The 16,926-nt window shown below is 38.4% G+C and overlaps 1 protein-coding gene across 1 annotated transcript in view; it reads left to right on the forward strand.

Moving 5' to 3' along the window:
* The window catches only part of LOC150089827 (uncharacterized), a 94,549-nt gene extending 77,826 nt beyond the window's left edge, over positions 1-16,723 (forward strand). The window contains exons 10-15 of the mRNA XM_090389666.1: positions 6,219-6,314; positions 6,539-6,634; positions 8,262-8,357; positions 8,900-8,996; positions 11,418-11,534; positions 16,513-16,723. Coding sequence (XP_090245792.1) covers positions 6,219-6,314; positions 6,539-6,634; positions 8,262-8,357; positions 8,900-8,996; positions 11,418-11,534; positions 16,513-16,609 — 599 coding nt within the window. The 3' untranslated portion in view covers positions 16,610-16,723. The remainder of the gene's footprint in view (positions 1-6,218; positions 6,315-6,538; positions 6,635-8,261; positions 8,358-8,899; positions 8,997-11,417; positions 11,535-16,512) is intronic.
* Positions 16,724-16,926: the final 203 nt, after the last annotated feature.

The raw sequence follows: 16,926 nt of genomic DNA on the forward strand, positions 1-16,926 counted from the left end.
GTTCCACAAGGATCGGGTCCTTGGGCCTCTTTTATTCATGATTTTTGCCAACAGCGTACCGTACTTTGTAGAGAGGTGGTACCAAAATATTAATGTATGCAAATAACGTAAAACTTTGCTCACCGATCGATAGTCAAATCGATGCAAATAATCTACAGGCTGCCATCAATTCTTTTTCAGATTGAGTTGCTTTAAATGGTCTTGACGTCAACCTAAGAAATGCTGTTCATTTACTTTCTTAGAAACAAGGAAAGCTAGCTAAGTTTTCAGAAAGTCAATACTTCATCAATGGCATTCAGGTTCCCACAGTTTTCGAAGCTAAAGGTCTGCAGTCACATTTCGGGATGCCACTTTGATAAACATACGTCAGACATATAGATTCAGAGATCCTTTGATTTCTGCGCTTCTATTTAAAGCAACTGTACTTCCTATATTGGAGTTGTTGCCCCGATACGAAACCTTCACTCTACAAATTTGATTCAGCAAATAGAATCATTGCAAATAAAAGTCATCCATTGTCTTTCTAGACATAATATTAATATTAGTAGTACCATATAGTGAAAGGAGGCACCTGACTTTTGCCGCAAAGACGAAAAAAAAAGTAGATAAGAAAATAAACAAATTATGTGCTTCCCTCCTCACATAGATTAACTGTCCAGTTGCCCTTTCAATTTCTTCAAACTGTCAGCCTCAACTAAATACGAACTGTTCCAGTAATCAACAACTCATTGGCTAAAAGAAAACTTCCTATAGTCTACTCTAAATCTCTTCAAATTCCTGGAATACTTTAAAACAACTATTAATCAAGAAACATAACTTGAATCTTGCTTTGGACAAGAAACATTTTCACAGGGTTATCTTGAACCGGCTATCTGGTTGAATGTTGTTCCTACGTGATACTTCTTGCAGTTTTTTCATGATATGGAATCAAAGATGGTATTTTGTATTCTTTTACTCGTACTGAACTAATTTCTTAATAGATCTGTACCATTATTGTATGGAAATTATTGTATATCGTAAAATTCATTTGGAAACTTTCCAGTTTTATGCATTAGCATGAATCGAATACTGCTCTGTTGCACACTTTAACTGGGTGCATGGTAGTGTATATCAGATTTAATAATAATCTTTCTCTAGATGAAAAATTGCTGCACCCGTGAACTTCCTTATTGAGACCTATTTTATCCAGCAGCTGCCGAGCTTCATTTTCTTAAACACATTATCTAAGAATAACTGAGGCTGACTCGTTTGGCTCTACTATTTATGATCTAAGAAAAACGTGTTTCCCAATGGGTTGTTAGTGTGATGCAATATATTACCTCACTCCTCATCGTGGAAACATTTCCGAAGCTTCTCGGATGACGGTATTATACCCTTAAGAACAGAGAGAGTAGCTTATCTATTTCTTCTTACGTACTGGCTTGTAAGAGGAAAGAGTACGAAGCCAAAAAGGCGAAAATGAACTGGAAAAAGTTGTGTGTGTGTGTGTGTGTGTGTGTGAAGCTAAGTAAACAAAATAATTCTTCATCCTTCACGGCGAGAAGATGCGTTCAGATGACGCAGTGTGTGTGTGTGTGTGTGTGTGAGTGTAATGGATACTTTTGGAAACTGATGATGTACAAATGAGAATAGAGTACGCAAACAAAAGATAAAAGCTTTCTTTACTCTTTCCTTTTCTAAATGTAACTTTATCTGTTAAACCCATTATATTTATTTCAGATAAATTAAATTAATAGAATTAAACTAGAATAAAAATTACGAAGATTCAGAATCCCGGTTATCAGTAGGTATTCTGGTCTGAAAGTTAATCGGACTCAAAGGTATTAATATTCATAAGACGTTTCACACACTCAACGTTGTTTGCAGGAGTAGAATGGAAATCTTATAGGTAAGATTTCCATTCTACTCCCTTAAGTGAAGCGTTGTAACAACCTTAGGACTTAGTAACTATGTGGTTACTATATGCATATTAGGCGATCAAATCGACTCTAGAACTGGTTTATCTGCTGTCATAACCGGTTATAATAAAGATATAAACTCCTCTGATCCCTTGAGGGAACGTATCTGAATATAAGAAACACTTTACTTATATTTAAATTTCAGCGGATAAGAAGAAAAGTGAAAACCATGAATTCACGTATACACGGGCCACATTGTGCATGACAGTCAACGAACAAAATTTCTTTAAAGATTCCTATATCTGTAATGATAACTGGTCTGGTACTAGAGTAGAAAGAGCACCTTGATGTCTCAGAAGAAGTGCGCGAAACTCCTTAAGACATTTTTGAGCAGCATTCTCCCATTTGAATCTCATCAGGACGACGGCACCTCTTATCACACTTTCAAACTAAAGCAGTTGATGAAGGATGACAGCATAAGAACTCAGCTGTCTCTCTGGATCAGAGTTTCCCAACTGGCGGTTCGTGAACTCCCACAGGAGTTTACAAGATATCTTCATGGTTTAAACGAAAGAGAGAGAATTTATTTTTACATGACGAATTTAAAGTTGCTCTAAGTTGGAGGTGTTCAAACAGCAGGGGCCTGGAAAAGACAGGGTTGCATTATAACCTTTTTTTTAAAATCTAAATTAAGAAGTAAATTCTAAAAATAATTCTAATAAACAGTTATAATACAAAAGTTAAATATCTTGCATTGTTTTTTTTTTTTTTTTTTTTTTCTGAGGGAAAGAAACCAAGAACGTGACGTGATTTAATAATACCTAGAAGCTATCGCTTCTGGGTACTATTAAATGAAAATCTACGTTGTCTATCAAACCTTCCATATCATTAAGAAACGCTTAGGTTGCAAACACTGAGGGTAACAAACAGCTTCCTTAAAGTAATCTCTTCATTCAAACCAATGATCGAACTATTGTTATCTGTAGATAGGAGGTCCTTATAGGAAGATTACTGTGGTCAGGCTTGGCGTAATAGGGATCTGCTGATATCGAGAGGAGGCGAGGGGGAAGCAAATCCGATTAAAATCGGGGAAGTTTTCGCTAGAGTCCCGAAATGCCGGGTGGCCACAATTCAAGTACTTATATTTAGAGCTGCTACCAAATTTCGAAAGTCTGTTCTTCAGAGAATGTGGAAAAGAATTACATGTTAAATAAGCTTATTCCAAAAATCACCACCAGGAGAAAATTGTGCTATGACTGATTTGCACGCTCCACTCTCCTTGCACATAAATACCGATTGGAAGGCGTAAGATGCTGGAGAAGAAGGTACTGTATTATTAAAAACATCTTCAAATCAATGCTTTCGCTTGAGCAGAGCTTGCTTTGACTCTGTCAAAATGAAACAATGCATCAGCAGCGATTCGAGATTACGGGCGTTGCAAGCACCAGCCAAGGGATTCACGTGCTTTCAGAAAAATCGTTGCACGATTCGAGGAAATAAGAAGTCTTAAAATGAAGTCCGGAAGAGGGCTGAGGTTGCAAACCGCTCAACCAACACTGGAAAGATCCATAGACAGTGGCATATCGGTATCGACACCAGAAGGCAGAACAAATGCAAGTGCAGTAGAAAGACGGCTGTATATTCCGTATATGAGAGTATGGAAGGTATAGCCTAACATTTTGCATTTTTATCATACAAACTCCACCGTGGTGCGAAATTCGACTGATACTTACTCTTAACTTCTTCGCACAAATGGGGATAAACACCAAGTTACCACGAACCATCGTTTTGGGAGACGAGGCCTATTTCTACTTGAATGGGATGGTAAATACTAGAAATTTCGGAATCTGGCCATGAAGCCCAATACAGGAAACTCTTACCCTTACCCATGCACCTATGGTCACTGTATGGTCACTTCTGACTACATTCATTATTAGCTCATTCGTGTTTGAAGAAACCATCCTACTGGACTAGTAACTGAACATGTTACAGGTCTAGTAGGCTAGATTCTTCAAGCATGACGGTATGGAAACATGATAGATGATGTTGTCATTCCACAAATGCAACAGAGGATGCCTGGAAGCAAGTTTTATGCAAGACGGAGCATCTTCACATATCGGGAGATCTGTACTGTTGCAACCTTATTTTACCATTAAAAGATAATCATCCGCTCATTTCTCACAGCGTGGCCACCTTGATCTTCTGACCTCACTCTTCGCAACATTTAGCTCTAGGGACACCGAAGGATTGTGCATCGTAGCAACATTCCTAACCTGGCAGCTCTGGAGGGTAGCATCACATGACAAGTGAGAAACAACACCCCGAATTGTTCTGCAAGGCCTGACGGGACAAGGCCTTACTTTTTCGACAGAAAAAGTAAGTAGCTTCTCAAAATACAACTTGATGGCGACTATACTGCTCAAGTAGCGATATCCTGAGTAAGGAGGTTTAACTTCAAACACAGAAGAAAATTTCTTGAAATTCAATGAGCCGTTTATCTGACCAGCATCAGTTCTAATGAGATTGCCCATTTCCTCAATTGCGCGAATCAAACTTAGTTAAATTGTATATCCTGAACATGATAGGCTGTAAAACATCGTTAATTACATCCATAATATTGCCGGATTGCTGATGACAGAAGAAGGATAAGTACCAGTGTTCTTACTGACCTCTTTGTTATTCTGAGAGTTTAAACACTTCAATCAATTACGGATCTTTGTTGCTGTTCTCTCCAAGTTGTCTCTTAATTAAATGATTACCCACGAAAACGGTCTTTAGACTTCTACCCTGGGTAAAGCAGAAGTTTCTTAAATGATAATTTTTATGATATTTTTTTTTCCTTCTTTGCGTGTGTTGACGTACCATCTGTTGTGAGAAGTCCCACCAGTCTCACTCTAAATATGACTTCATTTTCATAATACTCTCAGCTGTTTTTTTCTATTTTTTTATGGCTCATAAGTTCCAAACATTTCAAACTGAACGAACCTTATAAAAAAACGCAATTCTTAGAAACTCATTCGCGCGCAGCTGTGTGATGTCGGTCAAAAGGGAAATTTTAAATTCCAAGAGAGAGAGATTTCAAAATTAGAAAATATACGAAAATAATTTTACTTCCCAATTGGCATGTTTTTCAAGCTTAGCAACATAGTTGCATTTAAAACTTTCTTTGAAGTTTACAGGAGTTAAATTAGAGGGCAATCTTTAATTGCTGCCGTACCTTGACTTTTCTACAGAAGTGCCTAAAAAAGTAAACATTTATGAAGAATGTTATAATCTCATGAATTAAATCGTAAATAAAAGGTACTTTATAGTGAATTTTCAGTGGTAATTTTTATTTTCATAATTTAGCTATAGTTTATAGGGGCTCACAGTCAACAAAAAGTTGGGGACTCCTAGCTTAGTCGTCAAAATTTTGCACCGTATTCTGTTACTTTTATTGAATTCGATATTTCGGTATGCATGGCGCCATCTGCTGCTAAATGTTGAAGTTAAACTTTAATAATGACAAAAATCCTTTCTTGGATTTTCATATTACATTTGTTTTCACTCACCTAATCATTGGTGTCATCATAGACTCATAGTTTTATAACAGCAGATTCCCTGCGATTATACTTTTGGGTACAGTAAAGTAGCAGTGTCTGTTCATCTGTTCATTAAATGATTAATTCACAAACATCTTACTGCAGCGATTCTTAAACTTTCTTGTCCCGAACACCGTCCCTCATGTCGTCATCTTGACCTTTATTTGTAGCACGCTGTAAATTTATTTTGTAGTAGCACTAAGACCTCCTCGTTCCCCTAAGAAAGGGTCCGTGTTCTACAGAGGTCGCAATGAACGGTTTAAAGAGTCATTGTCTTAGTGCATACTTGACAAGCAGCATTTGCTTATATGCAAAATGATTATATAATACATTTATTTCAATATTAGTAGGTAGCAACTCTTCATGGGGGTATAAAATACTCTATTTTCACTTATCCCTATTCGTGCGTTGCCATCAACCACAATATATTAAAAACACAAAGAATTAAGCCTGTTGTGGCAAGTTAGGGGATTCGCGGATAGTTTCTGATTTAGGCTTTGTTCAAAAACTCTGCTACAATCTATTTTTACCAATTTGCTTCTTTCTTGATAAGTAGCGCCATCTCTCGACAAAAGGTCAAATGATGATAAATGACACATTGCATCACGGTAAGTCGAGTTTTTCTTGACTTCCTCGAAGGCCGCTTATTAAAGTTATAACGCATTTATTGTTTCACATTTCATCTTCGCTGTTATTAAGTATTGCACAGTTGTTTTACTTTCTTATTTTTATTTTGCAGCTCTTTGTCGGCAGGGGTGTAAGAATGGAGGTCGGTGTGTGTCACCTGATGTCTGTGTCTGCACATCTGGCTACACTGGGAAGGATTGTGGAACTGGTAAGTGTGTTTTCAAATGGACAGTTTAAAGTATTTTCTACGCATTTAGAAGAAGAAATAGGGTGAGTGCTAACTGAGAAACGATGGTCACCCCCGGATCACTTTGATAAAAGAAATATATGTATTTTACTGATAATAGATTTAGTACTAAGCTTGCAATATTATCAAAATGTCAAATAACACCTGTATCAAAAAGATTCTGACTCTTGCGTTTGTTTTTGTAGCTAAATGTGATCCACCGTGCAAAAATGGAGGCCTCTGCACTAAACCCTACTTTTGTCACTGTCCACCGGAAACAAGAGGAAGTTTCTGTGAGAAATGTAAGTTTTTATGTCCACAAAACAAAAATTTCTTGAGAGAAATAGTTATTAGCCACTAAACGCTTAATAGGTAATTACGACCTAGTCTGCAAAAATTGAACACTAAGAAATCGGTAGCCTTAGAAAATTTGGTACAGGTGATTTATTCTGAACAACCAGTGAGGAAATATAAGCCATTGCCTTGATATCCCAGGATTTTAAGCGAGCCGCTTTTGAATTGAAGAAAATGTTTTATTTTTTAAAAATTTTTTTTTTATTTTCCCCCGAAATATAACTCTTCACCAGCTGTAGAATACAGCAACCGCCTACAATTGTGCATAATCAATTTTATGATGGCGCAAGGAGATGGGACTAGGGCAAGGGAGCACTTTCCGTCCTCAGTAATATTTCTAATGCTAAATACAAAAATGATAAAGGCAGAAAAACATGCAAAACGTTTGCTAATGATGGTCTTTCCAATGATGTGACTCTGATTCTTCATAACACATTCCATATGGAAATGCGTTTGTCTATAATCGATGAAATTAGTTGGATGGACATGGAAACGCGTACGATGCAATTCGGGGTTTATATTTATACGGATTTACTGTAGGAGGAAAAACACCTACAATACAGTAATAAACCAAAGGTAGCACCAAAATATCGCCTGGCTCAGGATCTCAAAAATTGCCTAATCCGGCCCTTGATTTATTTGACAGAGAAATCTTTAAAATTTTTAAAATATAGAAGGGTTACGAAGTTCTTTTGAAAATGTATTCAGATGTCATGAACAAAAAAAAGTTGACTATTACTGCACTAGAGGGCTCTACATTCCCAGCTAAGTGAGTTTTCTTTGTTTTTAGATTATTTTCATTTTTTGATCTTCGCTATGTTTCTTTATAAGTGACATGCGTTTGCAGTCCCATTAACTGTACATATTTATGGCAGAGTTGCTATTATAAGGCAATGAGTATATCTGATCGATTAACATCTCTGCTATTGCGATTCATGATTGTTTTTTGTTGTTTATTTTATTATATTTTAATATGAATGTAGATAACCCACTTTAAATTCCTGCATATTACAGAACTCTTGTTTTCCCTCTAATAATTGATATTTTCCTCATTACTAATCTCATTGCTCTTCTCCGTCTCCCTTTCTCCATTTTCACATCTTTTGTAAAACTTATGGCGCTTCGTGGGTAGCACAGTTGGTAGAATTACCGTCCTCCCCACACTGAGTGGAAAATCCCCAAGTTCGAGTCCAGTCGATGACGTGGAGGATTCTTATTGGTCTTTTTCACAACGTGACCGAGTTAGTCGGTCTCAGGTGAGGAGCATGGTTTTTTCTCCCGTAAACTCGGGTTTTTCGTCCAGAAAACAGAAAATCGACCTCAGAACACACACACAATTTACAGACAGTATGTACGGAGTAATATGGCCTTAGTCGCTGATGCTCCTAAATCCCTACAACAACAACAACAACAACAAAACTTATGGCGGATTCACGATCTTGCCGTTTGTCTCTACTGATAAAATTTCTGCATATCGCACACCTGGATTTTTCGGCACATGGAAAGCTTCACTTAATTCCTTTCAAGAATTATACGTGGTCAAACTTGTAATGATGATTTTATCTTTTGTTACAGTTTCTTGTGCACGTGAGTGCAGAAATGGGGGACACTGTGTGGGACCAAATCAGTGTGCATGTCCACGTGGATACCGAGGTCGTCATTGCGACGAAGGTAAGTTTTTATCTATTTTTGTTTATATTGTTTAACATTCATTAGTACTTTTCCAGTTTTCATAACGTAAAATAGACCTGTGGAGCTATCTTGAGATGATGTCGTGTTCCATTGTTCTAGGACCAGTTGCTGCCTCGTAAAGTTTAAATAAATTTTGTTTGGCTTACTGGAAGGAGAGAAATCTGATTGAATTAATTTTGAATATCTAATCGTTTCGTGGAAATATTAGCTTTAAAGGATCAAAATCAATCGCATTGGATTCTTTTTACAGTTAATTTCGCTACCGAATGTGTATCTTCTATTTTCGGTTAGAAGATTTTAATCAGGCTACAATAATGTGTTCCTCAGACGTTCAAAGTTGTTGTCGTGTAACAGGAACTTTGAATGGTAGGAGAGGATATTTTGTCATTTCCCGGGTGATCCTTTCTTGTTCATAAAATCGTTCTTTTCACGTGTTCCTTTAGGTCTTAGTTAATGATAGCGTGCTTTCTCTTTTTAGTATTTTGGGTATGGGTTTAACGAAGATTCCTTTCTGCTGTTAGCATATTGTCCTGGTGGATGTCTAAGCGGAGGAAAATGCGGGAAGTTCGGAAAATGTGTCTGCCCTGCTGGTTTCGGGGGAACAAGATGTGAACTAAAGTAAGTGGCTGCTTTTATTAGCTCTTTTATTTGAGATATTTGTTAGAATAAAAATATATCGCATGGAAGTTGGATTCACATGGAATAGCGTCTACCATCTTAAAATATCAACTCATATACAGAGCTCCATATCTTGATGAGAGAACCTGTGACTGCTGCGAAATATAAAGACGAAATCCTTGAACCCTGTAGATATTAAAAACACTTTACTACATTCTGGGCAAAAGATAAATTCATTGACATTTATTCAGTTAAGACCTTTTAACAGAATAAATAAAATTACCATTGGATTAAATGAAATTATGGTAACCTTTGCAGCTTGAAATGCAGTCTGTGTAAGAAAATCAACCAAATGTTGAAACTTTTGTTTCAAAAGTGAAAATTTCTGTTTGCCTCCAACAGGGTAAAAAAGTTAATGATATTTTAATTAAATAATCGTCTTCGTGTAATGTAATATAAACGTTATTATATTACATTTATAAATATTAATTTTAAGACTATCCCCTTACCTTCTAGGTTAGTTTGTCGATGATGTGTGGTATTAATGTGAAACAGATTAATCGGCAAGCAAAGATAACTTGAGCAAATTCCTGTACCACATTAACAATATGTACTATGACATTTCTTTTAATTTGAAATGGTACAACATAGCACCTTACCCTTCCTTGACATACTCACCACGAGAGAGCACTTTTGCGCAGGGTTTATATGAAACCAACTGATACTCACGCACTCCTGGATGTTTTTTTAAATCACTCCCCTTGCTAAACATCAAAGTCGAATTACTTAAGAGCCTGACGCCCAAGACCCTGTACTTCTGTAGTCACCAAGAATAAGCCCATGAACTTGACTGGGTCAGGAACATCCTCTTTCTCAACAATTACCACGAGAGTTCACTAACCGCATCACCAAGAAATACATCTAACAGTTTAGGCACCACCCCTCTTCATGACGACCGGGAAGACCCTTCTCAGTTCACCTTACCGTCCAGGAGTGCTGCACTATCATCAAAATAACCAAACAGCCCAACACAAAGGCATATATTTTACAGACAACTGCAAGCTTTACCAGATACTGAGAACAATGCACCCTTTTGGGAGGCGAGCAACCAACAGCAGTGACTTCGGGAGGGCGAAGTGGCATCATAGCATCTGCAAAGAGTATCCTTTTAAACTCGAAAGTCCTATGATACTGTGGATCTCACATAATCGTTTCAAGTCAGAGAAAGTTCTTCGAACTCTGGATCGTTCAACAGAGCCCAGGCTCCAGCATCAATAGAAGCATTGGCAGATTCGCTATTTCTCCCCTCCTGTATTGTCCTCTTTCCTGACCTCAGATATCGTCCTTAGGGGATGCCTCAAACCCCGCACTCCACAGATCTCTCACCCCAGTACCCTTCTCTCCCATGTCCAGAGTTAGTTCTGCTGGTACTAGGATGTTCCAAAGAATCCAGGACTGACTTTCCAACTGAACCAAGCTATGTCTATTTAATCCCCAGCCATTCTACGAAGGTCACCGCGTATTCAAAACATTGGCAGATTCAGAGGCCAGAGCCAACTGGCATAACTCTCGGGGCAGCGATGGAAATTACAGACTGTCCAACTTCCTATAACTCCAAGAAACAGTAATTGCTGGGAATATACATCTTCCAAAGGTGTATGACTCAAGTACAGAGCAATCACAATCTTCCTCCTACTTCTACGTTTGTTGTTATCACTGTCAGGTCGCTCTCTGGAGGTTCAGTATACTTCTGTGCAATTTTCGTCCTGTTTAAAAAATCCCAAAAATTCTCTGTTAAAAGATGTAATTCTTCGGTCGTAATGTACAGTAATTTTTTCTTCCTACTTACATTCCTGCTTGATCTATTCTATTTTTAATTACCGTATTTCAGTCCGTTTACCGTTCAAAGAGGAGTAACTGCAGCTCAATAAACTTTTTTTACTTCAAATTGAACACAGAGTAGTGGTTTATCTCTCATACTCCCAACATCATGTTACCTGTTTGTGGAAGATTGTTCCTCAACTCCTATATTATGTTGAACTTCTAAAATTTCTGTACCGTCAAGCGTCTCATCACTAGGTCATCAGATCGTCCTCTTGTGGCGCTTACTTCCCCACCGACGAGGCGCTAAACAGCGCCGAAACAGTGGTCTGGATAATGGTATATATTTTAAATAAATAGCAATATACTTCCAACGTGGAAGCAGAGCCTTTTTATTTGAAATGCTCAGCGCAATATGAACTTACGGCGAAGTGTCTCCAGAATACGAGATCGATCCGCTTAGCATCCATCTGGTATTTTGTTTGCTGCGTACAAACAAAGGCTATTTGTACTGATACTATTAAAATATGTTTAACAAATAACTTAAATAAAAAAAAACCAACTCCAACTTTTTTAAATGTTGTCTTGTTTTCAATACAGAAGGTGCAAATACGTAATCGTGCGGGAGCCCTATCCGAGAGGCTACAAACAAAAAGTAACAAACACGGAACTTGTACCTTGTGGAGCATGGGGTTGGAAGCAATGCAGCAAAACAAAGTGAGTACAGAATATAAATTTTTGACAGCATTCTTAAAAAGTAGTGGAAGGATGTATTCTTTCTAGATTAAAGTTCGGTTTACATAATTTTTTAAAGATGAAATTTTTATTCATTTGTATTTCCATTGTTCGCTTAATGTTTCATATTACGATTACTAATGGCGTATCCAGGTATCATCGTAAGTGTGGAGGCATGGCGACAAGGCTTTTGAGTTTTTTTTTTTTTTAGAATTCCACCTGCGTTCTTTTTCTTTAATTTAAAATTTTTGGTAAAGAGGGCATATGCCTCCTCTGCCCACCCCTCAATACGCCCCTGCGACTTACTATACTGAAATTTATGAATCATTAAATACTCTACGTATATGAATTTTATTAACAGAAACGCTATAGTATATATTATGAATAATTTCATAATATATATATTTTCTTAAAGGATTATAATCATTTAGGAAAATATCAGACTAATAACATACAGCGTCCAGTCAAACCATTGTGCCCTCCCCCCCATTTTTTTTAGCAGTCAGCCATTCCTCCCCGCCTTGTCGCACGTGTCGCTATGAGCACTTGTATGTGTGATACTGCAAGTTCGTGGCATGCAGTCCCATACGAAGTACTTGATCAACATAGGTAAGGGACATGATCTGAGGAATTTCGCTAAAGGGATGATCGTCAGGTACCGGATACCCGTTTGAATGGTGGAAGTATTACGAAAACTGTGAATCTTGTGGGCTATTCGCGAAATTCTGTAGTTCCAAGAGCGGACGGATAGTAGACAGAGTACCAGTTTCCGGACCAATGGCGGGCGCCCACACCTCATCGATGGTTCACCATGACCATTGACATTCTTGCTCATTGACAATAAACCTCTACTTCACAGTGACACGAGGCTGAGTTGAACTGACGTTCTTGGAGTCACCCTTACAATAACACATATCCATACATGTCCATGACCATGGACTTCGTCTGCACGGATTGCACAGTGGATTCCATGTAGAAAATGCCCGGAATTCGAATCCCATCAATGACGCGAGGAATGTTTATGGGCTTTTTTCACTCCGTGGCTGAGTTTGTTGTTCTCAAGCAGGGGTAACAAGGTTTTCTTCTTTCCCCTCGGTGGAAACTAGGGTTTTGCCAGAAAAACAGTCAAAGCAACCAGAGAATACACGTAATTTATGGACATTACATGATGAGTAGATGAGGTAACTCTCAGGTAGCTCTAATATTACAGTTTTTGACCATAGATTTTAACCAAGGGAAGACCAGCGGTATTTTCAAGACCATGATCCAAGGAACCTTCCTCCATATGAGCCTCAGAGTAGGCATCTGGTAAAGGTACCCATGCTCGCGGTCACCTATCGCCAACAACGCCTTAAGGTGCATCTGAACAGTACCATTGGATCACTGACGACTGAAAAAAAAAAAAAAAAAACCTACCTTTTCCATTGAATCACGTTTCTTCTATCCTCTGTGGACGATAAATGGAGGTACGTCGACAAACTGCAGAAAGGAATCACTTCGATGTCCTGGTCCAATAGAAACAGACATGTAGCGGCGGTGTTTTGGTATGGAGATGTTTTCCTGAAATCTCTTGGAGTCCTCATACACCTGTATCCATTTGACAAATCAGGTACATTCCTTCATGGAGGGCTGTCTTCCCTGATGGCACTGGTGTGTTCCAGAAGGATAATGCGCTCTGCCACATTGCTGATATTGCTCCAGAGTAGATCGCCGAACGCGAAAGTGACTTCCAGGTCCCGGGACCTTGGTCGCCGAATTCGCCAGATATGAATCCCATAGAACAGCTTTGGATTTACATGGATCTTCATCACAGACTATCGCAGATCTACAGACGCAACATGATACAACATACCTCTTGCAACGTTCGGACACCTTATAGAGTCCATGTCTCGCCGCGTGGTGGCAGTACTGTCGGCTAGAGGAGGACATACCCACTACTAGGTAGGTTTTCATAATGTTTTGACTAGACAATGTATATCCCATCATTTGTAGGAAATTATTCAACCCGGAGCCTTTAGCTATTAAATATCTTATAATAGGCTGGGGTAGCCTAGGCATCTAAGGAGAGCTAAAAATCAATCCATATTTAGTGTTGAATAACTTATTGTAGTAGAGAGCTTATTATGCATCTGTTCAAATGACCGTGCACTTTGACTTTGTAAAATATAATGGATATGCGTATTGGGAAAGCTTTCAGTGAATGTTGTAATTACAATGTTTTCTGCAACTCCGCTCTCCTACCAGTTTATTACGGAATCTAACTAACGATCTGATATCCACTCACCTCCTGTCAAATAAAAAAAAACCTATGACGTTCTTGGTCACGTGGTACGACAGACCTATATAAACAGCTGCAGTATGGTGGAGTCATTAAAGACGTATCGTGAGAAAGGCATGGTTCACGAGAAGAGCGATCATAGATTCGCGTGCACTGGGAGCATCGTTACGTTCCCTCAATGTATTGAAGCGTACAGTATGCATGGCTTCCAACCAGTCTGCAAAAACAGAGACTAGAACCTACTTCAGTCAGCAAAGCAGACTTATAGCGTAGAACAAACGGGTGCACGCAGTTGTATAGCAAAGTTCAAATCTCTCGTGTGTGAAAGGAACAGACGAATCCGTTTCCAATGGTGTCAGGAACGGCGGCAGTGGTTGGGGAAACATTGGAAACATGTAATATGGTCGAGCGAATCACGGTTCGCATTGCCACTAATGGACGAATTAAAGTTCGAAGAAAGCCACGAAGCAATGGATTCTGAATGCTTCCAATGTAAATTTGGGATTTCAGTTGTAAGTTTATTAGTAACGGATTTGTGGAAAACCACATGAATCGCTTAACAAACGCACTATGTAAGTTTAGTATGCTTTTAATTAAATCCTAAATTTATAACTGCATGAATTCAGGTTGCATTTAGAATCCATTGTTTCTCATGGCTTCCTCCAAATTTTCTCTCACCGAAGATATTCCAGGTTCTGTTCTGTGATCGACTTTTCCAAATAGATCACAACATCCAGACGTACCTGGATGGTCAGTTATGAGACTACAACCCATACTTTAAACATGAACAGAGTTTTAGCTAGAATTTTGCATTGTTTACGATATTACTTAGTTAAAAGGCAACCATTATCAAAAAATAATGGTTGCCTTTTAACGTTCAGTCCGTATACCCAAGAAAATCTTTCTCATTTACCAGTATATCATCTCAGTTATTTTTATTTATTTATTTATTTTTATTATTATTATTATTTTTTTTGTTTTGTTTTTTGTAGTTAGCCAATCTCAGGAGAGGAAATAGCCGGTTTTCTCTGAGAGTTATTCCAGGTTTTTTATCCTTCAGAACATGTAAATCGGTCTGTCTACATATTTTTATATAAAAGACACTGCCTTTAGTAGAGTGATGTCTTTTATATAACGGGAGAAGAGAGCGAGGCAATTACGTCACTACAAATGGAATTAATTATTAACAACTGCCTCCATAACGTTCACCAACCTCAGACTAGTGCTTCACTGTCCAACATTTGATGTTCCATTGTAACGTTTTTTTGTATATTAATGAATATTGTATATTTGTAAATACAGTACTTTTGTATTTTGTAAATATTTTAAATATTTGTATAGTTTGTAAATATTTGCATAATTTGTAAATATTTCAGTTAAATATTTTAGTCCTGCTCTTTTGGATGCAACAATATTCCTCGTGCATTATGAAACCCAAAGCAAAAGGCCTTTTCCTAAGTGACCTATGTAAATGCAGGTAAATAATTACATAGTGATATTTATTCGACCTTGAGAATGCCGCGCACTACAAATGCACGAGTAAATAATTACATAGGTAATTTCCTGATTAGATATCGATCATAGTGACAGTGTTTTTTGTCTGGTGGCACCGGGGGGGTCTCCCCCAACTCCACGATTTAACTCTTTGTAGAATACAATGCTCTACATAAGGCCAGGGTGTCTGTTAGTGTGTGTTTTGTGAAGTATTAGTGTGGGTTGTGTTGTTCCTCTGGCCACTTAGCCTGGGAGCCTGTGGAGAGACATTAATACCCCCACTTTCCATCACCGCCCCAGGGAAGCAGGCCAGGACACATTAGGAGAGAAGAAAGCTCTGGTGGGGTGAACCCTGGGGTAGCCTAGGCATCTAAGGAGAGCTAAAAATATATAAATTTTTTTATTAGAAAGGACATAATGGGGGGGATAGGAAGAGGGTGGGATAAAATGGGCAGAGAACAGAGGGGGCAATAGTTGAGGCACTCGCCTGATTTGAAAGGGAAGACAGTAAGGGAACCCCCTGGTACAGGACGCCCATCCTGGTCCAGAGGGTAGAAGTTGAAAGTGGGGGTGGGGTGAGCCACCACCCAAAAGGAGGTAGGGGTCACCAAGGGTGGGGGAAGGAGACTCAAGTACCCCAGGTGATAGGAATAAAAGAACATAGGGAAAGAGATTCCTATGGTGGAGCGTGCTTTTTTCAGTTCTGTCCCACACTGGCCTGGGGTTACCCTGATGGCCAGTGTCAGCATCCCACACCATGCCAGCTAGGAAAAACTACAGCATAGTGTCAGCTTGGATAACCATGAGGCCTCTGAGGGTCTGCATAGCCATCAGTCTGTCCAGTGAAGAGGCTAAGATAGAACATGCAATTAATAATAACTTTCATTCACTCAACCTCCGTCATACCTCTACATATTACGTAGAAAAGCGTGCGCAGGGGTTGGCGAGCAAAGCGTAGCCCATTAGTTGTTATTATTATTTTGTGTGTGTGTGTGTGTGTGTGTGTGTGTGTGTGTGTGTGTGTGTGTGTGTGTGTGTAAGATCGTTGTCAACAGAGTTTTAAAGCAGAACTTGTCTTCTTGTTTTGATCCCTTCCTTTATTTCAATAATCTTAAAAGTTGTGCTTTCAGATTAGTTATGTAATCCTGTTACTGGAATGCTAATTACTTTTTCTTTTTACATTTTAAGAGTGCATTATGAGATGGTATATAAAACCTTTTATCGGACATCATACAAATGTGACCCGACGGTAAAAGAAAAGCACACACAGATGAAAAATGGATGATATGGAAAATGAAACATTCACCAGCATCACTGTAGACATCATATGAACTCCCTCACTGCTCACCAGTATTTGTGTTGTCATCTCGCACATCATGCTGTGTACCCTCTCATTTTGGTGGTAATAAATATTTGGAGTTCTAAACTCCATCTGGTGTTCTTAAATTTAGCAATCACATTTAAAAAAAAAAAAAAAAAGACTAATCAAATTTACTTGAAATCAGATAGAAACTTTTTAAATATGAATGGTTGCTGACCAAATCAGTTTAAGTTTATTCAACACTCCTTTTCCATAAGGATAAGTTTATAGCTCTACAATAG

Source organism: Mastigoproctus giganteus, chromosome 2 (genome assembly GCF_048544385.1).
Source record: "Mastigoproctus giganteus isolate SK-2022 chromosome 2, ASM4854438v1, whole genome shotgun sequence".
Taxonomy (NCBI): domain Eukaryota; kingdom Metazoa; phylum Arthropoda; class Arachnida; order Uropygi; family Thelyphonidae; genus Mastigoproctus; species Mastigoproctus giganteus.